Source organism: Colias eurytheme, chromosome 12 (assembly GCF_061535395.1).
Source record: "Colias eurytheme isolate Ceu_HAF_F1 chromosome 12, ilColEury1 Martin Lab GWU primary, whole genome shotgun sequence".
NCBI lineage: Eukaryota > Metazoa > Arthropoda > Insecta > Lepidoptera > Pieridae > Colias > Colias eurytheme.
In genome coordinates, this window is record NC_142991.1 from 6,192,120 (window position 1) to 6,219,210 (window position 27,091).

At 32.7% G+C, this 27,091-nt stretch overlaps 6 protein-coding genes across 6 annotated transcripts in view; 5 read left to right on the top strand and 1 right to left on the bottom strand.

Annotated features, from left to right (window-relative positions):
- The first annotated feature begins 963 nt into the window (after positions 1-963).
- LOC149904096 (ATP-dependent RNA helicase p62-like) lies at positions 964-4,726 on the top strand. The gene is made up of 5 exons (XM_090108063.1): positions 964-1,204; positions 1,281-2,210; positions 2,391-2,623; positions 3,354-3,532; positions 4,415-4,726. Exons 1-5 carry the CDS (start codon positions 1,152-1,154, stop codon positions 4,622-4,624), a joined length of 1,605 nt encoding a protein of 534 aa, XP_089964189.1. The 5' UTR covers positions 964-1,151; the 3' UTR covers positions 4,625-4,726.
- Positions 4,727-4,968: 242 nt separating this feature from the next.
- LOC149904097 (testis-expressed protein 47-like) lies at positions 4,969-11,556 on the top strand. Its single transcript, XM_090108146.1, has 6 exons — positions 4,969-5,090; positions 5,242-5,409; positions 5,593-5,802; positions 7,979-8,134; positions 8,437-8,590; positions 11,249-11,556. Exons 1-6 carry the CDS (start codon positions 5,016-5,018, stop codon positions 11,416-11,418), a joined length of 933 nt encoding a protein of 310 aa, XP_089964272.1. The 5' UTR covers positions 4,969-5,015; the 3' UTR covers positions 11,419-11,556.
- A 215-nt stretch (positions 11,557-11,771) lies between these two features.
- LOC149904098 (uncharacterized) lies at positions 11,772-13,095 on the top strand. Its single transcript, XM_090108013.1, has 2 exons — positions 11,772-12,599; positions 12,685-13,095. Exons 1-2 carry the CDS (start codon positions 11,772-11,774, stop codon positions 13,093-13,095), a joined length of 1,239 nt encoding a protein of 412 aa, XP_089964139.1.
- Positions 13,096-13,385: 290 nt separating this feature from the next.
- LOC149904099 (uncharacterized) lies at positions 13,386-15,155 on the top strand. Its single transcript, XM_090108204.1, has one exon. The coding sequence runs from the start codon at positions 13,386-13,388 to the stop codon at positions 15,153-15,155; it is 1,770 nt and encodes a 589-aa protein (XP_089964330.1).
- A 144-nt stretch (positions 15,156-15,299) lies between these two features.
- Positions 15,300-17,021, top strand: LOC149904100 (uncharacterized). The gene has a single exon (XM_090108205.1). The coding sequence runs from the start codon at positions 15,300-15,302 to the stop codon at positions 17,019-17,021; it is 1,722 nt and encodes a 573-aa protein (XP_089964331.1).
- Positions 17,022-17,159: 138 nt separating this feature from the next.
- Arl4 (ADP ribosylation factor-like 4) overlaps positions 17,160-27,091 on the bottom strand; it is a 40,301-nt gene continuing 30,369 nt past the window's right edge. Inside the window, exons 2-3 of the mRNA XM_090107758.1 lie at positions 22,241-22,314; positions 17,160-19,102 (exon numbers count right to left, since the gene is read on the bottom strand). Of these exons, the coding sequence (XP_089963884.1) occupies positions 18,413-19,042 (630 nt within the window). The 5' untranslated portion in view covers positions 19,043-19,102; positions 22,241-22,314 and the 3' untranslated portion in view covers positions 17,160-18,412. The remainder of the gene's footprint in view (positions 19,103-22,240; positions 22,315-27,091) is intronic.

The window sequence follows — 27,091 nt, forward strand, 5'->3', positions numbered from 1 at the left end:
TGCTGTGTGCTGTGCGAGAAGAGATGTTTTTCAGCTCGCGGGACTCCACCAAAGCGGAGATGTGTGCGGTGTGCTGTGTGCTGTGCGAGAAGAGATGTTTTCCGCGCGCGCGGGGTTCTGCGGGTTGCTAGCGGGCGAGAGGGGGGAGGGTGACATCGCTCACTGCACGCCGCTCACATCTCTCGTCTCCACTGCGCGTCGTCCGCGCACAGCTCACATCTCCGCTTCCATCGCGACATACAAATATTACACATCTCCGCACAGCGATCTCCACTGAAGCTGAGCGGAGAGGAGACGTGTCAATAACTCAATTCTATTGGTTGTTTAAAAAACATCTCCTCTCCGCTCGTCTCGTCTCCGCTTTGGTGGAGTCCCGGCCTTATGCGGCATAATGCTTAACGTTGAATGTTCCAACTACAGCAACGCTTCGCACAATCGAGCACTAGAAAAAGTAATGCGCGTGAATTGATGCGTGCAATCGATTTATTGTAATTATTAATTGCTGGAAAAAAATTTAAAGCTTTCGTTTCATTGTAGTTTTTTCGAAATAATCAAAGTTAATTCAAATTATGTTAAAAAAATAAATATAAGTATGGATGAAGGTACAAACATTGAAAAAAATGTTAATGAAATAATCAAAATCCAAATTACTTAAAATAACCGTAAATATTTTTCAAACAATTATTATGTATACCACTTTATTTACACATTAATGAGGTTATTGCTAACTCTATGAATATTTTTTTTTCAACACAGCGCATCCTGCTGGTGCGTTTCATGTTCCAATTAAGCATCAGCATGATTCGGCATTGTGCGGCACTGAGTCGCATTATGCTCTGTAATTGGAAAACGGGGCCGGAGTGCAAACTGCAACCCCGAACCCGTCTTTTTCTTTTACATAAATATCTGTGGTACCCATATTGACATTGCTCTTAGCAGTTGACAGATATGACATAATAAAGTAGGTACAAATTACAATGATAACTATCGTGCTCGTAATTTGTGTTTGTTGAGGTTATAATTGCGAAATGAAACTTGGTATAATATTTGAAACAATCTGTGATAAATTTAGAAAAATAAAATAAATAATTGATTTCTAAAATAAATTATTTACTTGTGATTGTTTGAAGATATATTGATAAATTGTGAAAATGGCCCAGAATATTATAAGGAATTTATTGCGGCGTAAAGAATTTTCGATTGTGTAAGTAAAGGAATTTTATTATTAAAATTGTATTGACCAACATAATGGATGGAACTAATTGGTATAACTTTTTCAGATTTTGCCCAACAGTAAGAAATTCATCCCCAGGAAATCCGGTCTTCAAGCAATTAGTCCGATCGACAGCATCATTTCATCATGCTTATTTGCAAAAATACTCATTGGAACAGAACAGCTTATATAGAAAAAACCGTTTTTACTCTGTAAATGCAGCGGAAAAGACAGACCAAGATTATATAAATGAACACAAAATAACAATTATTGGTGAGGATGTACCAAAACCATTCAGAGATATTGATGTTAGTGGATTTCCAGATTATATCAAGTCTTTCTTAAGAGAACAAGGATTCACAAGTCCAACAGTTATCCAATCCCAAGCGTGGCCTATAGCACTAAAGGGTGACAATTTTGTTGGTATCGCACAGACCGGTACAGGTAAAACACTGGCATATCTTTTACCAGCTGTTGTACATATTAAAGAGACACAAGGGAGGCGAGGTAAGGGGCCAAGGGTACTAGTTTTAGCACCAACTAGAGAATTAGCCAGACAAATTGAGGAGGTTGCAAAAGAGTTTCAGAAATCATTAAATATTCGTAGTTTGTGTATATATGGAGGAGTTAGTAGATCACGACAAGCTGAAGAACTAAATCATGGTGTTGATATATTGATAGCAACTCCTGGTAGACTAAATGATTTTATTGATAGTAAAGTAACAAATCTTTCAAGATGTGGTTATGTTGTTTTGGATGAAGCTGACAGGATGTTGGATATGGGTTTTGAGCCTCAAATAAGGAGAGCTTTGGAAGGTGTTCCCCATGAAAGACAAATTTTAATGTTTTCCGCTACATGGCCAAAAGAGGTACAGTATTTAGCTAAGGATTATCTTGGCAAATTTGTACAAGTAAATGTGGGATCAACTGATTTAACTGCAAATCACAACATAACTCAGCATATTCATATAGTTGAACAGCATGAAAAAATGGATAAGTGAGTACTATCTATATTATTAATTATTGTTATATATAGAGTTTTCATAATGTATAAATTTTGAATAAAGTCAATATAAATTTATAAAGTCAATATATTGAATATTCTTCTGCCTTCCATATCTGCATACTAAACAATAAGCATTTTTTAAAATATAATAATTAAAATTTACTATAACAGGTTGAAACAAATAATGCATGATATATCTGGAAGTGGTTTTGGAAAGATATTGGTGTTTACCAATACAAAAAGATTTGTGGACAGTCTTACTCTAACTCTGCGTAGAAATAATTGGTCAGCAGTTGGAATTCACGGCGATAAGTCGCAAATGCAGAGGGACATTATTATAAACAAATTCAGAAGTGGCGGGACAAATATATTGGTTGCAACAGATGTTGCTGCCAGAGGGCTCGGTAAATACAAATTTTTAGACGTATGAAAAATACTATTTGTAACAAATTTTCATTTTTTGAAAAAAATATTAATGTTCATCATATTGTAAAATTTCCTCTGATTGTTGGGTTACCTGGTAGATATCGCTACCTAGCGATAAGGCCGCCCTTTGCTGTTTCTGTAGTATTGTCTTTGTTATATGTATTTATGTATTTTCAATGCAATAAAGTATAATAAATAAATAAAATGTTACAAATTTTTTACTATAATAAGAGGATAGTTCAATTTTTATACATAACTAGCGGTCCGCCCCGGCTTCGCCCGTGGTACAAAATTACGTTTTCTCTACATAAGAACCATCCTCGTACTTCAAGGAATATAATAAAAAAAGAATTATCGAAATCGGTTCAGCCGTTCTCGAGTTATGCGCTTACCAACACATTTTGCGATTCATTTTTATATATACATAATAAAATATTTAAATATGTAATATTCAAAATTCCAGTCAATACATTACAATTTTCTGTGACTGTATCTGTGGCCCGCAACAAATATATATCCATTTATTTGTATTTTTTCAAAAGTTATATTTGTTAAGATGGCTAAAGAAACTTTATAAACAATATCTACTGCAGAATACTTTTGCAAAATTTGTGAAATTCTAGTAACTATGACATTTTTTGTGTATTTGAAAATAATTTTATCAAAAATGATATTAAATTTGTCTAACAATTGATACCTTTTTTTCAGATGTGGATGGCATAACACATGTTATAAATTACGATTTCCCGAACACCACCGAAGACTATATTCACAGGATTGGACGTACAGGGCGATCGCAAAATAAGGGCGTATCTCATACAATCCTCTCAGAGGAGGATGGACGACAAGCAAAGAGCTTAATAGCTGTGTTGAAAGAAGCCAATCAGGTATTAACATACACTTACATCTTAATATATATAAATCTCGTGTCCAACCAAACCACTTACACTGTAAACCACTTAACCGATTATAATAAAATTCGCACACCATGTGCAGTTCGATCCAACTTGAGAGATAGGATAGTTTAAACATGTAGGTACCACGGGCGAAGCCGGGGCGGAGCACTAGTATTTTATAAAGAAGTACGAGCATATAAACGATCATAGAGAGTATGACATCATTATCCTCTATATAATAAAAATTAAAAATGAAGCGCCAAATGTGTTAGCGCAAAACTCGAGAACGGCTGAGCCGATTTTATAAATTATTTTTTTATAATATTCCTAGAAGTATGAGGATGGGTTTTATGGAGAGAAAGCATAAACATGTATCATGGGTGAATCCGGGGCGTACTGCTAGTATGTATAATAAAGATTAATCACCAAATGTGTTACTAAGCGTAAAACTCCAGAACAGCTCAACCAATACGGTTAATTTCTTTACGTTTTTCCTAAATCGAAAAAGGGCTAAAAAGACAGAACAATGTTACATATGTATAAAAATTAGTTCTTTTACGAATGGCAGGGGCGCTTTTCAAATCCATGTACAAATGGTCTTGATGACAATACAAATACTTTGATAGTTTTCGTGCCTGCGCTTCTGCTTAGTTATCTTGGTAGAATCTGTTTTCTATTTCCTGTAAAACGAACAATGATTCAGGACTCATTCCTAACTGTCTCTGCTCCAAATAGAGGCGAAAGACAAAATACATTTAAAAATATGTCTATGTAGACTTTGTACCAATCATACATTGATGGTGTTCTTTTTGAATTAAAAACTTTCTACTAATTAAAAAGAAATAAATTACTAAGGTTTTGTTTTTGTTTCAGGAAATACCGGAAGATTTAGAGTTACTGGCAAGAGATTATAATAACTCTAAAAGCATTGAAAGAAGAAGCAATCCAAAGTACAGCCAGAAAGGATACAACAACAGAAGCTATACTAATAACTATAGGAGCAACAATAATTACAGAAGCAACAATAACTATAGAAGCAGTAATAAGAGATGGCAATCATATGATAGAGAAGATTATTATTAGAATTTTAGTTTATTGTTATAGCTAATTTGCTTGTATTCTATTCTGTAATATGTAGCTTTAGGATTTCCCTAGTAATAAAATATTTCAAACATAAACAGGAAATTTATTTTTATTTCCTTAAAAACCGACAGAAAAAATTGGAATTATTACCAACTCACACAAGAATATCTATTCATCTCCTGTGTTCATCTCACATTCAGTGCATTCATCTATTTAAAAGATCTATTTTATTTATTCTGTGAGAGATGGGCAATCTATTATTAATTATTTATATCTATCAAAATCAATCAGTTGCTATGACAACTAAATTAAGAATGTCGCTCTTGATGTCGCTTCATATAAAAAACGTGGTGAGGGCGGCGTAAACAAGATTATGTAAAACTTAACTAAAATGGCATTGCTTCCCGATCTAGATATTCGAACTGTTTTGAATGTTGTGGAAGAAAATTTTGAAAGACAAAATTTGGTAAGATACCTTAACTTCTCTAAAAGTTAACCCAACTTACTACTATCTAGTACTGGTTCTCTTTTACAATTCTACAATTAACATGATAATCTTTAAAATGGATTTGGGAATATTCGTACCAGTCATTCAGTATCAGGATAATTTCTTTCAGAAAACCTATGCCATTCGCATGATTTATACAGGTGAACATACTTTGACTAAAGAGGAGATCATACAACAATTTCAGCAGACGATTCATGATGTGAATGCTAGTTACTGTGAAATAAATGTTCATGGCTTATTGCTCGTTTACGATAGTTACTTTGTTCATATTGTTGAGGTTAGTACGTAGCTCCCCTGAGTATATAATATGTTCTGTGGTACGTAGTAATTCAGTGATATAATGAATAACAGGCTGAATGGATACAAGTATTTGCAGATCTTTGCATATATAAAACACATGAAGCAAATTATCGTTAACACTTGGTAGGATTATTTTCATTCAAATATGAAATATTAATAGGGCTCCGAAGACACAGTGCATAGACATTTAAGGTTCCTATTTCAACGTGAATTGTCTTGGATAGAGTATATGAAAAAGCAAGATGAGGAAGCGGCCAATACTGATGATGAAGAAGAAGGTATAAAGCTGCTTGAAGAACCAGAAGAAAAAGTTGAGAGAAAAATGTTTAAACGTTTAAAGATGTTGGTGACATACCATTCAATAACGACGGTAAGAATTTTATAGAAATACTAGATTTCCGCCCGCGGCTGCGCCCGCGTTTGCAAAGGAAAACCCGCATAGTTCCCGTTCCCGTGGGATTTCCGGGATAAAAACTATCATATGTGTTAATCCAAGTTACCCTCTATATGTGTGCTAAATTTCATTGTAATCGGTTCAGTAGTTTTTACGTGAAAGAGTAACAAACATCCATACATCCATACATCCTTACAAACTTTCGCCTTTATAATATACAGTGGTGGACGTTTAATTAGAAACACGTAACACGATGAAGTAGTCATCAAATTTATTTACATTTGTGTATTAACGTATTAGAAATTAAGTATTATTTCATATGTAGGTAATAGAACACCCGTTTATCTAGTTTTATAAGAAATTGCTTAATTTTAATCAAACTTTAGCTTAAATTAATAAAATTAAACAACTTTAAGTGAAGTCAGATTTCCGAGTATTTTCAGTCTGGACAACAAATTAGAAACATCATGGTTCGAGTGTAGTTCCAAAGTCAAAACCTGTTGAAATGCCGCCAATATTTTTTTCTTCTACAAATATTTGCACCTTTTTTAAACATTCCATCTAAAAGTTTCTGAAAATTAATTTGCTTTGCAGTATAAATGGGTAAAAGTAAGATTTGTGACCCATCAACAAGAAAAGTAATTTTAAGTTTACATTTTGACAAAAACTGGAGTTACAGGAAAATTGAAAATAATTTAGAGTGTTTGATAAAAAGATATTCAATGCTACAGTTTATTTAAAAGAGCATGGTACTTCTGATTAAGTGCCTAAAAAAGCTCGACCATGAATAACCACTGCTCGCGAGCATAGGCAAATAATTATTTTCGCAAAGATGGATCCATTTAAAGGTTCCAATTCTATTAGGAAATATGTTTTTGCAAACGTGTTAAAATCTCATATAATTTAAGCCACGACGTTGTTAAGCCGTTGTTGTCTATAAAGATTATAACAATCTAAAAACAACCCCATACGTGCCCATACTATAATTTTTCCTCCGCTATGCTGAACTGTTTATTTATTATCAAAGCCCGGTTAACTGAACAACGCGCGTATCCTTTGCCATCAGAATTGATTAAATTAATTTTAGTTTGGTCCCAAAATAAAACTTTTTCACTGGCGGACTGTCCACGAGCAATATTTCTTAGTAAATGTAAATCGTTGTTGTCGCTGTACTGCCTAGTAAGAAGCTGTACTTTCCTGGGGGCTCTCCCAAAAAATTTTGCCTCGACTTACCGCCTGCCAACCGATCTCATCGACACATTGCGAGGTTCATCTTCGGAAAAAACTAATTTTATAATAGAATTTGAACTTTTAAATGGATCCATCTTTGCCAAAAGAATCATTTGCCTATCCTCGCGAGCAGTGGTTTTTCATGCTCGAGCTTTTCTAGGCACTTGATCGGAAGTAGCTTGCTTTTTTAAATAAAATGTATCATTGAATATGTTTTTATTGAACACTCTAAATGATTTGCAATTTTCCTGTAACTCCAGTTTTTGTCAAAATGTAAACTTAAAATTACTTTTCTTGTTGATGGGTCACAAATCTTACTTTTAACCATTTTTACTGCAAAGTTAATTAATTTTCAGAAACTTTTAGATAGAATGTTTAGAAAACGGTGCAAATATTTGTAGAATAAAAAAATATTGGCGGCATTTCAACAGGTTTTGACTTTGGAACACTCGAACCATGATGTTTCTAATTTGTTGTCCAAACTGAAAATACTCAGAAATCAGACTTCACTTAAAGTTGTTTAATTTTATTAATTTAAGCTAACGTTTGATAAAAATTAAGCATTTTCTTATAAAACTAGATAAACGGGTGTTCTATTACATATGAAATAATACTTAATCTCTAATACGTTAATACATAAATTTTAAATGAATTTGATGATTCATTTAAAATTTCATCGAGTTACGTGTTTCTAATTAAACGTCCACCACTGTATATTAGAATATTAGAATATATTAGAATATTAGATTTCGTCATTCAGTTCATTTACTTACTTACTAAGTATTTTTATCTTATTAATGAAACGGCTTTCAGAATCTTACCTTATTGCCATGTAATAAACGATCGCAGGACTCTTGAAACTGAGTTAAGATAAAAAGAGTACCTACTTACCTATCCATCTTATACTAAATACGAATTGCAGCGTTTCTTCGATGGTTGGCGCGCAGTGACGGCCCGACCGCCAACTCTGGTCGGAAAGTTGGATGTCTATGGTCCATTGTCTGAGCATGTGGAACAATTGCGCATCTGTCTTGACAAGATAAGCAAGTTCTGTGCGCTAGCACAAGCTGATGAAGAGGTGGATATATAGCCTATTATAATTTCTATTGTTACTTAACATTTTTGGTATTTACCAATTAGGTACCATAGATTTAAAAAGCGTTTTATGCTTGTATAATGTATATATCACAAATATCTGCATTTATAGTTATTAAATAGTGATCAAATATTTTTCAATGATTGAATTCGGACATCTAAGAGGTATTTACCAGTTTACTATCAAAGTCAAACTTTGAGCATCATGAATCTATCGATCAGAAACTACAGGTAGTCGATATGTAGCTTTTTATGAGCCTAGTACAAACCTGCTCTACATTTCAGTTGTCATTTACTGGTTTGAGTGCAAATGACCCAAAAATGGAAGCATTACCTGAAGTGACTCTATTAGATTATCTGCTGCAATCACAGCACATACTGGATCTTCGTAACGTGGTGCATTTACATCGGCGTGTCGATGACTATGCGTTCTATTTTGGTAAGTAAGGTAACGGCACCAGTCGTGGACAAGCATCCAGTAATGGACAAAATAAATATTAAATTTAAATATTAAGACCAAAATTAACGTTATATAATTTGGCAATACTTAAAATAAAAGTTTGGTTCATAAGCTATCAGAATACGACATTTCATCTTATTCGGCCAAAATGTTTGAAGATGGCAGAACGTTATGTTTAGATGCTGCGACTCGTTTCGAAGAAATCCGTTTTTACTAAGAAAATCCTTAAGGAAGTGAGGACACAATTTTGGTTATAAGAATTTTTGTATAAATGTCAGCAAAATTTGATATTACTTTTATTTATAGTAGTTAAGTGTACGAAATATTACACGATTTAGTATCATGATAGGTTATGTTGTTTAAATAAAATTCATCAGTGTCCATAACTGGATTTAATTCTATGGATATATCCATTTATGGACATATGTCGAAAATAAACTTTTTTTAAAGGTATTAATTACATGCGCTTTTCTGTATTGTCTTTTCTTTCTGATTAATAATATACCTATCACGACCATTTCAAACAAAGGGTTCCAATATTGTACAACAATTGTCCATGACTGGATTTGCTTTGGTTCCTATAATGGACATTGATATTTTTTGTTAAAATTACACTAATGGGTCCAACAACATAATATCTATCTAAACATGAAGAATATATTTTGGAACAATGGGTCATTATGTGCTGTGCGACTCGTTCTCGGCTTCATTCTCTACCTACCACTGCGTAGAGAAGTCGCATACTTATGCGTATTGTAACGCATCTATCATAGAGAGTTCTCTGATGAACTGTTTGGATCGTTGTCTGCTGCTAAATTCCACCACCATATAGCACACACGCTTAAATTTCATCCACACCATCTTGACAACAGTTTAAAAAAGCTTTTTGCCTCGTGCTACAATTTGGAATCCATATCGATGGACCGATCAGATTAAGGCTGCTGGCGGATTCAGATTGGCGATTCACTTCACGAGTGTAGCGGAATGCCAGGAAACAGAGAGATATGGCGGAGCATCGTGACGCGGGTAACATCTACCCCCCTAGAGTGATATGACGAAGAAGAAGAAGTCCCAAAATGGATGGAATGGCAGTACTTTTTTTAGTTATATTTTTCATCCCTGACTTATTGAGAAAAAAAACCATATTGGTGTTTCCGGACATAACTCGTATTTAACGATGCATTTGTCCAATTTTTGCCTAGAAAATGGAAATTAAGACTGTTTTAAATATTATAAGTATGCAAAATAATTAATAAGTACTATTTTTTATAAATACATCCCTGATTTATTGTATTCCAATCATCATTTTCAAGATTCTATTGATAACTATAAGTCTTCTCCAAGTGTAAATAACTGGAGAAACGACATTAGGTACAGTCCATAAATGGGTGTTCATAACTGGATGTTGTCCAAAACTGGGTGTCCATCATTAGATTTTTCACTGTCCAACACTGGTGCAAAAAAGTGGTTTTTTAATTTATAAATAACTTCATTATTTATGCATTGTATTCTTTTTTCTAACATTGGTTACGTTAAACTAACATTGAACTAAAGGTATAACTAAACAATATCCAATAAAGTTAAAAAACCTACGAGAAATTTGCAAAAAACTTCAATTTTTTCCTTAATCTGTACAAGACTGGTGCCGTTACGTTACACCAGATGAGAATATTTCAGGCTCACCATAAATGTAATTAATTTTGATAGTACTAAATTAGTTAACCTAATTTAGTGTACTAAATTAGGTTAACTCGAGCGGTAACCTTGTATGATTACTAATTTTATCTATACATATAATAAATCTGTAGAAGGGTCAATTCTGTACATTGAAAATATTGAAAAAATAAATAGCAGGGGGTGTTACTGGATCGATACCAAACCCAAATATGTGATTAAAAAAATTTTTGTCTGTCTGTCTGTCTGTCTGTCTGTCTGTCTGTCTGTCTGTCTGTCTGTATGTTCAGGCATCACGTAAAAACTAACGGTTCGATTTCGATGAAACTTGGTATAATTATACCTTATTATCCTGGGCGTAAAATAGGATACTTTTTATCCTGGAAAAATACGTAAAAAAAAATTAATCTTAATTTTTCAGTTTTATCCATAGACGTTGTTCTGTAGAACCGCGTACACACGTTGCGTATTATTATAGGCCTAGCCGTATTTGGGTCCAATAGATATTTATAAGATGTCATTGTCAGAGTTACTCAAAATGGAGAAATAAACCATCCACGCGAAGACCGACATCCGCGCGGACGGAGTCGCGGGCGGAAGCTAGTTAACGAATAAAATTTGAAGAAAGTATGAAATTATATATCTAATTTGCGTGTAGGTACTTTCTTTAATATCCAATTAAAGATGATGAGAAGGTGGAAAATCCTAATTATTTTACATCACTTTTATAAATGTGAAAGTGTCTTGTTTGTGTAATTGTGTCTAGAGATGAGAGTGACATAGACTATTTTTTACCGCGGTTAGCGTTAGCTACTTTTAGCGATTAAGTATTCTGTGCCGTGGTGAAACATCCCATTTTACTACAATTTCCTTTGACTACACGGGTGAAACCGGTCGTGGGAAGCAAGTAGGCTTCCAATTGATAAATCATATTTTTTATAAATGTATTTATTTTCTGAACAGAGAAAGTGTGGCCACTTCCATCACATTTTACACCACGTCTCCTTTACAAGTTGAAAATTGACGATTCCTTCGTCGAGCCATTACCAGTCATGCCGTGGGAATTAGTGAAAAAAGAAGTAGCAGAAGATGAGGAAAGAGAAGAACAAAGTGGCAGTTCTTCTAGTGACTGAGGCTTTCACTTGTTTAGTTCACAATTTAGTGTATACAGTAAAAGCTGTGAAATTAGGTGCCTACATTATTTCTATCAATGTATCGTTGAACTTTCAATCATGTAATAAAAAAGTTTATACTTACTAATAAACAATGTACTTTAATTTGGCATTTTATTCTTGAATATTTTTAATTTTAGTTCGAAGAGCAAAATCTGAATATACAGGTGGTATTAAAATAGTTATCTATCTTGGTTGGTGCTGGTCTAAAAGTTACCATAGTAATAATATTGATCAAATCAATTGTGTTAGAGACTATACACTTACACAACGTAGTAACTAGTAACTGCTACTTTACGGGTTTGTGTGAAAATATGGATAAACAGAAAACCAAGAAAAGAAATAGGAAAACTGTGCTGGGTATCAAACTACCACCAATTGACAATGAAAATATAGGTAATGTTCAAACCATAATAGACGTTGATCCACATTTTTATTCTTTGGTTGAAGGAAGACCGATTAGACCTAACAAGTCTTTACTTAAATATAAACAAGATATAAGAGAAGTTGCACTTAAGAGAACACTTCACGGTTTTTTAGTCGACGAAATATTACGAATAAACAGAGAAATTGAAACGGAAAGAAAGAAATACGAAACTGCATCTACACACTTTGACGAATATAAGCATAGTTTCGATAAGTTTTTAGCCTTTGATAACAATAAAACAATAGTTATAATGAAGACATCAGATAGCCTAGCAAAAGAATTAGCAAATCAAACAGAAGATAATAAGAAAGCTAGCTATGAACTTGCTTCACTTAAATCAAAATTACAATACATTGACGAGACATTACAGATTTTATTATCGTTTCAAAGTTTTTTGTACAATGCTGCCCCTGTTTTGTGGCGTGAAAAAGTTAGCAAACCAGTAAAGTATTCTGAGATTTTCACAATGGATACAAACTTCTTTATAAAAATAGATATAAATCTAATAAAAGAAAGACTAAGCAAATTACATCAACCTTGTCTTTATTTCGAAACTCCCGAACAACTAATAAATGCTTTTAGCATGCTGGAGAAGCAAAATTTGAATTATCTTTTAGTAACTGAAGAACTAAATTCAGAAAAACGAAAATTCCTCAAATCTGTAGAACATTTGAAGTGTTTGATGAACGTGGAATTAGATTACGTTCAACAGCAGGTAACTACAAAATATATATATCCAGGTAAAATTAAGATATCATTTTGTTCATTTCTTATTTAATTTTTACTCGGTTTCATTTCAGATTAACTTAACGGAGGAGATAATCAAATGGAATGAAGCAAGGGAAGTAGAACTGAAAAAAGTCTTTTTCAATATTCTTAACGAAAATATGCGTTACTTAATCTCCTCAGAGACTGCACTGCAGATATTTAATTACGTTGAATTTGCATTTAATCAAATCATAGCGCCCAATGATACAAAGCTTAGTCCATTAGAAATGATGTTTTGTCTTGAACGCGAATATAATAATATTATGCTAGACTTATCAGCGTTCGACTTGGACGACATAAAGTCAATAGAAAAAGAAATATACGAAAAGGGAGTAAATGAAATTAAACAGGCGAAGATCGCAAATAAGCTTTTAAAGGATATTGATAAATTAAGCAAACGGTTAAAATCAGCATATGAACCATCTAAGCGTACTTACAATTAACTTTATGATTTAAATATAGTTAAGAATAACCTTACACTCAAAATCTTAATAAACTCAGTTCACACATCTGTTGTGCTTTTCCCTCAGATGGCATTATAAAAATTCCACTCGATATATTTTTTACAGATTTGTATCCTCAAATCTTCTTTTTAGGTTCTCCTTTTTATTCTAATCTTTACGTAACTATTTTATTGATGAATGACAGTGACAAACACGCAAGCTTTTGACTGGTGTAAGATAATTTTTTAGTAAATTTTCATGGAATATTTTAATTTGTATTAATTTTCGAGATGTCCTGTTTAAAAGAAAAGCGTAAACCAATACGCCCAATAAAGACTTTAGATGTTATTTTTAGACGACGTTATGTTCCTAACACCCAACATTATTTTACCAATCGAAGTAAAGCTTTTAAGAGAGATGCAAGTAAAATAAAGCCATCACAACCATTTTTTGTACCAAGGTCAGAGAAATTGCTTTCTTATATAAAGTACAGTGATCGAAATGAAAAGCTGATATCCAGAAGAAGGTTATCTCAACCGCTGCATTTGAAAGACAATCTAAGAATAGCGGCAACAAGAGATATATCAAAAAGACTTTACCTTGAAGAACCTCCAGATAACATAGAGACAGTTGTTAAAATTCATCCAGAATTCTACACTGTCATAGAAGGTCGACCTTTGCGATGTTTTGACGATATTAAGGTATACGTTAATAATATTCGGAATTATGCTATGAACAGACAGCAAATAGGATACAGACGTGATTTAATTTTAAAAATTGATGAAAGTTTAGCTGAGGAAACCAAAGAACATGATATAATCGTGGTAAACTTAAAACAGCATATTAAAAATTTTCAAAAATTTTTAACTGAAGATTATAAAAAAGCATGTGCCAGGGTCTCTAATGCTGAAAAAGTTTATAGTGATCTAGTTGCTAAAAATTCAGAATTTCTTGGATATGTTTCGAAATTGACGATACTGAACAATATTATATTCAAACTGGACGCTATAAGAAGTATTTTAAAAATTTACAGGAGTTACTTAATATTTGTAGCACCCCTTTCATGGAGACAAATGTATGACGAAACATTAAGGGATAGAATACAATCAATTCAGTTTGAGACTGGAGAGTTTGCGACAGACAATGATTTGGTTGAAACCTTGGACATCGATAAAATGATTGAGCTAGCTAAACAAGAATTACAGAATCCTAACCCCGCTCACATGTATTTTAAACGACCGCATCAGATGCTATATCTGTTTAGGATAATGGAATTACAAAGCCGAGAGTATTTAATACAACTTTCTAAAACTGATGCTCCGTTTAGAATTTTGCAAGATCGCATTAAGCAGTTAAAATTGGTAACCAAACAGGAGCTAGATCATTTCCAGTATTATATAGATTATATTACTAACGAGATAGCCCGAGAAACATACAATGAAACTTATTTACGTGATAAATTTTTTCGCATTCTAAACACTACATTTTATGATAGTGTTGCAAGTCCAAATACATTAAAATTGAGAATTTGTATAGAATATGTCTATGAACAAATATTTGGGAAATGTGAGGAAGGACATCAATGTTTACAAGACCCAATGAAGATATTGGAAGTTATGTACGAAGACTACAATTTACGTTTAGATTCATTAGATTTTAAAATTGTTAATCAAGCGCGTAGTGATTTCTTTGCTCAAGATTTGAAGACGATGACAAATGCATATAAGGCTCAGAGAGAACTAAGGGCGTTCCGTGAGATGACAAATGCAATGAATAAAGCATTTTTACCTCCAGCAAAATATAAACGGCCAGTGCTAAAAAAATTTTTGGATAAAAAAAGTCGTATGGCATTATTACTAGCTGAGAAGAGGCAGTCCAATATCATGAGTGGTGAAAGACCAAAGCCAAAAAAATACAAAATTACAGCCGAAGAAAAAGAAGGATTACTCATGTTTACAGACTGGTGTGAAGGAACTAATCCGGGGCCGTACCTAGAAGAGTACTATAAGTACGTAAAACCTGCATTTGAATGGGTTCCTCGGAAGTCAGTTTTTCTTTAAATTTGAATAAATATTTTGAATTATTACATTTTTGTATTTTGACACCTCTTTTTTATATCTAGATGGTTTTATTTGTCGTTTCCACTTTAACATCTTTTATAGAAAATAATATTTATATTTATTTTATTCTTCTTTGTCTTAATAATGGTTGACAAAGATTCACGTTCATTTATTATTAATATAAACAAACAAAAGGAATTCAAACTTTTTGAGCCAATCAAGCTCAATAATAATGGACGTAAAATTTATATTCGAGAAAAGCAATCATCCAAAACCAGTGCAAAGAAATATGATTTACCAAAACAAGAAATACTACCTGTACGTAAGTTAAAGCGAACACAGCTTTTGCTACCTTTTAGATTATTCATGAAGAAACAAAATAAGAATCGATTCAAAAAATATACAGAAATTAGTATTTTTGATAAACATAGAATTAATCGTCCTCAGTTACAAGACTACTTAGCAGAAGAAGATAAACTTCCAAATGAAATTAACACAATTACTGATTTAGATGAACATTTCTTTGAATATGTCAATGGGCGTCCAACGTTTTTACATGTGCCCATTTTTAAAAGTTTTAAATTGATGCTTAACGATTTTATGAGAATTCGTCAAGAAATAGGCCATAAAAAAGATTGTGTGTTAAACGTGGATGTAAATAAAATCCAAGAAAATGAAATATATGATTTAGCCGTACGGCATGTTATTCAAGAAGCTAGTCACTTTGATAGTTTTATATCACAAGATTATCATAATTCTATGATACTTTTAGCAAAATGGGAGCAATTAGAACAAAAAGTTGAGCGTCAGGTTGCTGAATTGCAAAGTTTAGCTAATGAGATGTTTAGTATCAAGTCGAGAATAATTGGACTTGATTATAAATACAGCCAACAACAAAAGTTTGGCAGATTTTTGTACTATTTGTCACCTCCCACCTGGCGCTTACATAACAGAGATTTTGCGAGATCTGTAGAAATAGAAGCTAAGGGGTTTGATTTCGGTGATTCTAATGACGAGGACACATTTACTGTTATATTTGAAAAATTGCGCAAAGTATGCTATGAAAAGCCAGTAAAACCAGTCTTATATTTTAAACGTCCAGAAGACATTATAAAAGTGTTTAATGCCATGGAATATCAGCAGTTGCATTATTTCACACATGTGACACATTTAAAACCTTACATAAAGAATTTAAAGGAGAATATTAAAACACTCAAAGACATGAATACTCAAGATAGTGCTTCAATTTTAAACTCTATATCAAATTTCCAAAATCTTTTAATTTTTTGCGAAGACAGATGTACTCAACTAAAAGCGAAATTTTACAAAATATTATTTGGTATATTTTATGATTCTGTTGGTAAATTAGATGTTTTAAAGTTAAAGCTACACTTGGAGTTTTGTTTTGAAAAAATAATTTTAGACAAGCCTTTGAATATGGACATTGTTTCGATCGCAAGGAATCTTGAAAATTTTTATATGGAATATTCTTATCGACTAGACTGTATAAAAAGTGGAAACTTACGACGAGCTATAACAAAATGCCAAGAAATGGAGAGTCAAAAAATCGTGAAAGCTAATCGAGCTGCTAAAGAATTGCGCCTCTTTGATCGGTTAGAAAAAAAATTGCTACGAGCTCACGATCTATATTCCAAATCTATGAACAATCAAGTCAATTATCAGAAGTTTCGTCAAGGCAAAAAGCCTGATAAATATAAAGTTTCAATAGATACTAAAAAGAGACAAAGTTTAACAGCAGACGAGTTGGAGTATTTAGCGCTCTTTACTGACTGGACTGAAAATGAAGATCCGGCTCATTATTTACAGCGCCTGAGTTTAAAAGAAAATGACGATAAACTTGTTTAGAGTAATTTAATTTACATACAACTTATATATTATTTATTCAAATTTTTTACTCAATTCTTGTAACAGCAAATGTTATTTTAATATAAAAGGTATAAAACCTTAAGGTAAGTTGCAGTTTGCATAAATGAAAAGCAAAAGTTTTAATAAAAACAGACTTTATTAGGGTAGTCAATAGAAAGAACATTCATTTGTTACAATGACAATTGAAATAAACAATACAATTACAATAATGCATCGATACTTTTAATAAAACAATTTTTTCAACAAAATATATATTACCTACACATATAAAGGTTTGGTTTCATGGTATTGACGAATAACTACACTTACGGAATTTACATATTTACAGGGAGCTTAACATAATTTATGGTAAAAAGCGTCTATATTTAAACACAGGTATATCTAAATATTTACTAAGTTCTCTACGATTAATAAATAAATAGCTTATATAAAATTGTGTTCATTTTAGTATTTTAAGATTTCAAAACAATTATACACTGTAAGAAGTTAATTCATAAAATTCACTCGCTTTTACCTATTTACAACTTATTTACACGAGTTTTTGAGAAAAACTTTAAAAGCCTCTGAAAAAATACAAGCTCAAAAACAGAAAAGAGAACTTACAGATAATATTTTTGGGATCAAAGCTTTGAGTCTCGCCTACTCGAAATTATGTTTCCTATTATTTGCATGAATGTAATTAAATTAATCAATGCGGATTTTAGTCGTAAATAATTCTATCAAAACATAAAATTATTTTTATGGTTTATGAAACGATTGTTAAGAATTTTGTTAAACTTTTAAATAAGGTATGTTTAAATTTGTGTCTAGTGAACAAATTACGAAGAGCATCAGGAGTGAAAAACAAGTAGATGAGTAATTACTAAAGCAAAAGCCTAATGAAAGTATATGTGTATACTTCTTTGTCTAAAAATGTTTCCTATATTATATGACAAATTACAAATATTAATGGTCCCACACAATATTGTGAGCCAAATAAACTAATTTTCAACGTATTTAATTAATTTACTCGTTATTGAAAATTTGTGGGGATTATAATCAGTCCTACAATCACGATGCTATGTTATTCTTTATATGTTTTTAAAATTTTGTGAATCTCTTCATTTCCTACCTAGCTATTTTCAAAAGAAAATGACTAGTTACTACATTAATTACCAAAATATTCGTATCCTTCAAAATGTTCAATATAACTTGAGCAACATTATGATGGAATATTATCATAAGACGTTACAAATCTATCGTAAAAACAATATTTGGTGTTTCTACCGTGGACAACGTTAGCAGTATCCATACCTCAAATGGTATCTTAGCTTTATCGTTTAGGACGTTGACAAACTTTAACCATATAGCTTTTGCCGTATATGAGCAGTTTATCTAACTCGTTTCTTTTGTAATTTCGCAAGTTTTCTTCTTTTTAGTATCATTTCATATAATGATTCAAGGCCTTCGTGGAGACCTTCTCCTGTGATAGCACATGCTGGTTGAACGTGCCACGAATGTGCATCCCGAGATCCATGTGGGGAAGATACTAACTCGTGAAGTCCTAAAAGTTTTTCTAACTCCCGGGGCTCTTTGGCTCCCGGTAAATCTTGTTTATTTGCAAGCACGAGTATTGGCACACCGGTGTTATCTGGTGATTTAGCAGTTCTAATAAGCTCCATTTTAGCCTCTTCCATCCTCTCTACGTCTACAGAATCTAGAACAAATATAATGCCATCCGTACACCTCGTGTAGGATTTCCACAGTGGTCGTAATTTTTCTTGACCGCCGACGTCCCACACAAGAAAGTTGACACCTTTTGACTTTCCAATGGTGCCTTTAACTTTCTCGCAGTTGAAACCTATAGTGGGCACCGTATTGAGATATTGATCGAACTTGAGCCTGTAGAGTGCAGTGGTTTTGCCGGCGGAGTCCAGGCCCAGCATGACGACGTGCAGTGTGCCCTGCGTGGATGGCAGTGCATCGAGCAGGCTCGAGTTTTTGCCCATATTTGCACCCATACTGCTTTGTGAAGAGACAACTATCTGATACTCTCGTCGGATCGCAACATTTTGAACGACCTGGAATGATAAAAGCCTAGGATTAATCTATTTGATTAGACACCGACATTTTTTACCCTAAGTCAGGGATTCTATCTTTGAGAAAGACAAAAATAAGACTAAATCAATAGATGTTTAAATTAAATACGACATTGCTATGACATTGGATGCTAGTGCAAACTTGTTAATTTATATAAAAATCGTGATTATATTATTCACTATAATTTAAAAGATGATGTAATTGTTAAAAATTTATAGCTACAAATAAACTTTTAATATCTGAACCCATGTCAAGATTTCCCAATATCGTAATTACCTACACAAAATATAAAATAATGTAGTGTACGCTTATAGGCCATACAAACAAATACAAGCTATTACGATATTCATACAGCTTTTAATAAGCCGTTCAATGTTCAGTGCAGCCAGACAACCTATATTAAAATTCAATAACGGTGCATTACGATGATAGTTGGGGAGGGGGGAGCGTTCAGCGTACAGACGAGACAAAATGTCGCCACGATGCAGATGCCCATAAAGACCTTTCACAAGCAAAACCGTGCTTAGATTGAAACGATACAAAAATGTTATTTTCCGATATGACCTGACCTAATGCGTCTTCAATAAATTACATCAGGCTATGCAAAATCTTTCTTTTTCCGCATTTATTACGTGATAATGCCAGACGTAACGACTGTTTTATTCATGCTAATTTAGACACAAGTAAATCAATCGATGATGACGTGATGTATTCCTGTTAAACCGTTCCAAAATAAATTTGTCTGTTATTATTTCTTGTGATGAGCAACTTTTGTTGTAATAAAAGTCTTTGTTATTTCTTTTATAATGACATCTCGTAACGCGTCAGACGGTTCGATGACTTTTTGCACGGTTCTGCGTCCTGAAGCGAACTAACAACTTTGCTTGTTATTTTTGACTTTGCTGGCCAACGACCTCGGTGCACAGAGTACATCTACGCATATTGAGGATCATTATTACTATATTCGCTATTATTAGAATAGTATTTACTATGCATGTAACATTTTAATTAAAGCTTTTACGTCAGAGATTGCGTATTTAATTGTACCCTTTTTTACCGACGTTACCAAAACGATAGAAGGTCTTCTCAGTTCCAAGCGAGTGATTTACATGACTAGAGTTTTTGATTATTTTATACAGAGATATTTTATATATGATCGATATAAAAGACCTCTGGCCAATTTTTTATTTAATTAATGAATGCTGAATCATTATTAATTTCTAAAAATGCTCAAGATGAAAGTGTCAGCTGATTAGTTCTAAACAGGTACGAAATCAGGTTAATCTTATATATAAAATTCTCGTGTCACAATGTTAGTCTGCATACTCCTCCGAAACGGGTGGACCGATTCTCATGAAATTTTCTGTGCATATCGGGTAAGTCTGAGAATCGGCCAACATCTATTTTTCATATGTACCACGGGCGAAGCCGGGGCGGGCCGCTAGTTTTTTTATAACATTGTGGTTTCCTTAATTAAAATTCGAGGTCAGATAAATCGCAAGCGGATCCCAATACGATCGGTCAACTGATTCTTGAAAAACCCGTATTGCTACTTTTGTTTTTATTTGAACAACTAGCAGAGTTTTACTATCGGATGACCCGAGGTCATGTAACCGATATATCGTCGATTTTTATCTAGCCTGTTCTATTGTTTGTGCGGTTTTAGATATTGAGAGCTTTCAACGTTTTGTAATTGCATTAGGTATTTAATGGTGAGAGAATTATGAACAATAAATTATTGAAATATATAATAGTATTTATTCCCTGGTTCTTATATTCATTATTACGAGCGAGAATAAATTAGACTTTAGAGAGATTTATAAGTCTACACATTTCTAATACAAAATTATTAATATTATATAAATGAAAATGAAGTTCATTCACCGCATAAAATGTTATTATCTAGTTTTAATCGAAGTCACGAAGGTCGCGGGAGTCAGGTGAAAGCATTAGATGATCAGAAGGTGCTCATATACTTTCTCTATTTGCCCTTAGGCGCACCCAAACCAGAATTACCAATTAAGTACCTAATCATTTTATGAAACTATTCCAGAGACCGAGTTATATCAATGAAAATAAACAGTACTTTCTTCAATTAGATAATAAGTAGATAATTATGAAAAATTGATACATACTAAGATATAGATACTAGACATTAATAAATAAACATAGATACTTTATGCATGATCATCTCAACTGATAATGTTTTAAATTAACCGCATATACTTAAAAGTATTCCGTTAGAATCAAGAGACCAATAGTGTTATCAATTCAAGCGATCTATATCAGCTGATCGATCTGCGTGAGATAGTTCAGATAGTAAAACGATGTTCCGGCAAGTCTTGTAACAGGTCCTTACGACCATATACATCAACGACCTGCGCCTGATTGAGACGACGTGACCCACTAAAAGCTGAAAGCTTCCGCTGTTCCAAGTCAGCAGTCGCTCTAATTTATTGCGACTGTATAAACATAGTTTTAATGTTATGAGAAATTTAAATTTCTATCATAATAGCAAATTTAATTATTTATATAATAATAATATAATTATGTATTAAATGCTATTTCAAACAAATGTAAGTAACGAACGCATAATTTAGAAGTAAGTAAGTTTTGTACCGCGGTAACTCGACCTTGCGAAAGCCTATCGTTGAAAATTGTATCCTTCTTTAATAACTATGCAAACATTGGCAGGATTTATGCAAATTTTACTGCCGTGTTTAGCAAATTCGGTCAGTGCATATGTGGACACGACCGTTAATTCATCCATGCAATGCCGGCGCATAACGGAGTGATCTAAAATAGATGTGAAATAGCCGACTGAATATTGTAGCGGAAAAATATATAATCGCTGTATTACTTTATGTTATTGTGAATGTGAATGATTAATTATATATCGTAACAACCTGATTATGAGTGCGTGTACGAAAAGCAAATTAAAAATTTAATCCATAAAAATGTTTTCTACTCCAAGAGGAATAAAATGTGGCATGTATAAGAATTGTTCATGGACAGCTTTTAAATTGACTTGAGCTCTTAATGAAATCTGTAATTGGCTTTTATTAGGTGGTTTTAAAAGAAAATGATAAATATTTTCTATTAAAGCGTCGAATACTTACTTAATTTTGTATTGAATAGTATCTATTATAATCCTTAGATTCCTTTCTTGGTATGCCCTCCGTTGAAGTCTGATCTGTAACAAGAGAAAATATCATGAGTTTTTTTTATCAGTATACAATGTGAATTGGTTTTTTATATACCTACTGAGGAAATTTTGATTACATTTATTAAATTTATATCTCTAGGTATTTAAATAAAAACAAATAGTATTTCCGATTTCACCGTAATTGCAAATCAATATTTTTAACATATCACATAATGTATACCTATACACTCTATAGTGTAGCAATAAATTTTGACTTATATAGATTTAACAATAATATTTCAGAACAATCTGCGCGACTAAATAAAAATAAATTAGCAAATTGCACACAACTCCCTCACAATGAGCGTTAAACCATTGAATTGCTAGTAAAGGCTAGTAATGATGATAATATGCTAGTGGGCTATAATAAAAACTACTTAGCAGTAAGCTGTGTAAGTGTTCCGTAAAGTTTTCACCTCTCCGCCGTGAATCGTGCGGATAATAGCGGATGACAATTTCCGCAACTCCCCTTCCATAATTATGAGAGATGAGGATTTCCACCTTCCTACTTCCTACAATGCTACATGTGTTCATTATGCGCATTTGTTTTTATCTCATACGTGCATGGTAACGTTTGAATCTAGTTCACTGTTTTAAATATGAAGATCTTTATGTGGAAATACATTACGGTACTAATGTTTTTATTACCTACTTCATTTCCCTGAAGAAATATAAGAAGCACGTTAAAAAAACAGTAAATGTTCTTTTCATTTCGGCACAGATATTTTAACCTCAAACAAGTAATAGTTTGATAAAATACTCAGAATCTCTTCCGTTGAAGCGTGGAATAATTGCTGATTGCTTGCATATTTTAGTGTCATTTTGGCATCGCTCTGAAACTGGTCCCAAGAGCAATTCGGTTGATCAATGGGCTAATATTGACGTTTGAGCCATTTCGTTGATTGGATAATGGATAATGGATGTTTCGTATTAAAGGGCCCGCATGTGACTCGTAAGGTCATTTAGACTCATAAAAGAGAAGAAGCTTTATATAGTGATACCATTTTTAATACAGTGCAAGGTAGGATATATTTGGAATTTGGAGAGCGTTCAGCAATGCTGCAAACGCTTCCAGATATATAACATATGAAAGTATTAGAAATCGTATTTCTAAGTAATGTTTACATTTAGCACCACCACACGCATAATTTAACAAATCATCGTTACTATTGAAATGGAAAAGAAAATGTTCGTCTTTATGTAATGTGTTTAACAAAACAAACATTAGGCTTATTCATTATATTGTAAAGTCACCGTTCATCGATTTCCCTACAACACTGTTGACTGAGGAAGTCATAACATAATGCTTTTTTGTCGACTTTGTATCGGAATTACAAAGAAACGTACATCTTAATCAACCATTTAACAGCATATGCATTTAAATGAGGTCACTAGCGTTCGAAACAGATAACGGATTCCACTATACTTATTGCACATCTGGCTTTTGGTAAAACGTTACATATACATATATTATTATATATGCTCTATTGCTCTCTTATCAGCTACACGTGCGATGCGCCGGAGTCTGGAAACTGCGATTTGTTCCACCGATTTAATTTCCGTGACGTTAAGTAATATTACGGTTATGTTAGCGCAGCGAAAGACGGCATCTACACATTTGTTATTCACGCTTAGTTTATGATGCAGCGTAGGTGCAATAATATCAGTCAAGAACTATAAATGATTTGCTCGTCTTATCTAACACAAGACATACTGAAAGGACAATTGCAGATTTATGTGTGTTTTTCGGGAGCATTAACATATTTTGGTAATTGGCCTCGTTCTTATTATTATTACAATAAATTGACAAAAATATTCATTCATTCATGGACGTTGGAAGAATTTAACTACGTCATTAGCATATCTAAATTTGCATAATTCATGCATAAGATAAAGGTATGTTCTTCTTCAATATATTTAAATTACGATTATATAGTAGCCAAAACATAGATCGTTGTAAAGCATTTCTTCATTGTAATTGCATGAAGTCTTCATAGCAGAACCAGTCATGATATTTTGTAATAGTATTTGGCAACTGATATTATGTTGCAATACTATTCATTTATAGAACCGTGTAAGTATCACATGTAGTAGTTACGCTTAATTTTTAATAAAGACATTTTTAATGATAGATAGAAACGGTTTCAAGGTAAATTTCATTACCTACGTTGTGATTGATTTTAAAGTCATAATATGTTGAAAATATAAACGGTCGAATGACCTTAAGCATTGTTTTATTAAATTATGCAAAGCGGATATATTCCTTTTGTATCGTTTGATGAAGGTACTAATTGTATGCAAATTTTTATTACTCAGTAGGTAATAGGCAATAGCGGCGTGGGAGATAGACAAATATGTAACAAGAGACATAACTACTGATTTTCAGTACTTCAATGTTTGTTTTAGGGGATGCAATTAAATTCCAGCAACATTTACACCCACGGGCCAAAGAAATAGAAATTTTCGTATTTTAATTCTCAAAATTTCAAGGTTTTAACGATGTTAACCCTTTTGTCGCTTATAATCAATACTTTCAAGAGAATATCGTAAAACTTGTAACGAGTATGGAGAGTTTGTTACAAAAGAACTTTTATAATTAAATTTATTTTTATCACGCAGGCAACATTTTTAAGTGAAAATTTAACTATATGTTTCAATGGCCGTAACCTACATATTAATGCTTAAAATTCCAACCTCGTTAATTAATGTTTTTTTTCTACATAAATAAATATTATTAAAATAGTTGGAGGCTTAGTGCATATTTTCTAGGAATGACCTTCTTTTTGACAATAATTTGTTACTATTATTTATATAAGGAACAGATATTTTTTTAATATTATTCCTTAGTCTTATCTTCAAGTAGATTCATTTGATTTTAAGTAAAGTAAAGTTAAAATGCGTGAGACTGTGAGAGTATTTTTAGAAATCTTAATTAAGGAGTGCTTTAAGTATCTATCTAATCATTTAGATGTCTTCTTAGTTTAATTTACGATGCCAAACAATCTTTTTTAACATTAAAACAATCGTTTACAAAAATAACTGAAAGTTACGTAGGCGGTAAGTGTAAATAAACAGAACCGTATATCATTTGTTTGTGTAACTGACTTTTCCATTATAAAACAATGTATATTTGTTGCCACAAACTATAACGAGATGAACGTGGAAAGTTTTAAATAGAAAAGTTTCTGTCGGGTTGAATGGACCCCGTGACAAAGCGGGTCAAAAGGTCCTTGTTATGACGCTGCCGGTACCACGGCCCGACAACTCTAATTATTCGACTTTTAATTAAATTCCTATTTTTATAACCGCTCCCGACGGGGCAATGTTCATTATTTTCCAGCACTTTATATTAATTGAGAAATAATGAAACAAAGTTAAAACAGTGCCTTCGGATGATATACAGATTAAAAATATAGTACCAACCTGTCTAGATAGTTTCTCATATAATTCAACTCATAAAACGACATCGAAAAGAAAAAGAAAGCATTTATAAAGAGATTTTAAGATATCGTCGATAAATAAGACGGTTAATATGACAGTCAAGTAATTTGAATGTATCAAAAACTTGGAAGAAATATTAATCTGCGATTAGTGAAAGCTGATTATTATTTCTTTTTATGTATTTGTATGCGTTGTGCCGAAAATCCAAGGTGAAAGCAAAGGTTCACAATTTATTATCTATGTTTATAATAACGAATTATGATTATTACTTTTTGTGTGAAGTGAATACGCCGCTAATTTATTTAATACTTCTTTTGATGTATCATGTACAAGTACCTAAATTAATTAATAGTTTTATTTATAGAAATACATATTATACATTAATATACATACTAGGTAATAAACATTGTACAATGCACAACCAAATTCTCTGTCCCCGTATATCCTACGATAGTCTTCAATGCAGTCGTCGCCCAAGAAATATTGTATGCTACACATTATGACAGGTATGTTCCAAGTGACGAAACATTAGTATGTCAGTGTAAGCCACCGTTAGGCAGAACGGGGCCGAATGTCGAGTCACCTTTAAATCGCTTTCCATTCGGCACTTATATTCCATGATCACTAAATGTTTGAACAGCTTGATTGAAACTTCCTGTGTGCCAAGCTTAAACGGTACATTTAAATCTTTTATGCACTATTATGGGTGAAAAGTCGAGCAGTGGCACGAGCCTTTGAAAAATATTCAGGGCAAGAATTGAATGTTCATACTTCTGTTTTAAATTGTCTGGCAGTCTTTATTTTTTACTTACGTACCTGATTAGTAACTAGTAGGTACCCAATTTATAGGTCTCGTAGTTCTATATGAGGTGTTGTACATCTAATATTTTATTGCACCGTGGATTTTTGTTTTATCATTGTAAACAATTTTCGAATAACATTTAAATGATGTGTGACTTTTATCAAATTACTGACACTCGGATGTAGCAATTAATTAAAGCTTTTTCTTAGTTAATTGCAGCAATTGAATATAGTAGCGACCTTGGTTGTTACAAACACCGTGCGAAACAGTCCACAGCAATCGTGTAATTACGAGTGTATATGAACGTAAGCTTTGTATTGTAAAATATATTTAAAGGTTTTAGAACAATCGAGAATTATTCTGTCTCGTTTGTTGGTAAATAAATGAGTTTGTTAATGATAATAATATGAATTAACTTAAGAGCACACAAGCGTTGAGAAAATTAAAAAGATGTTTCAGTTTCACGTACCTACCAGTGTGTTAATTACATAAACATAAACTAACAACAATTTATGAGGAATA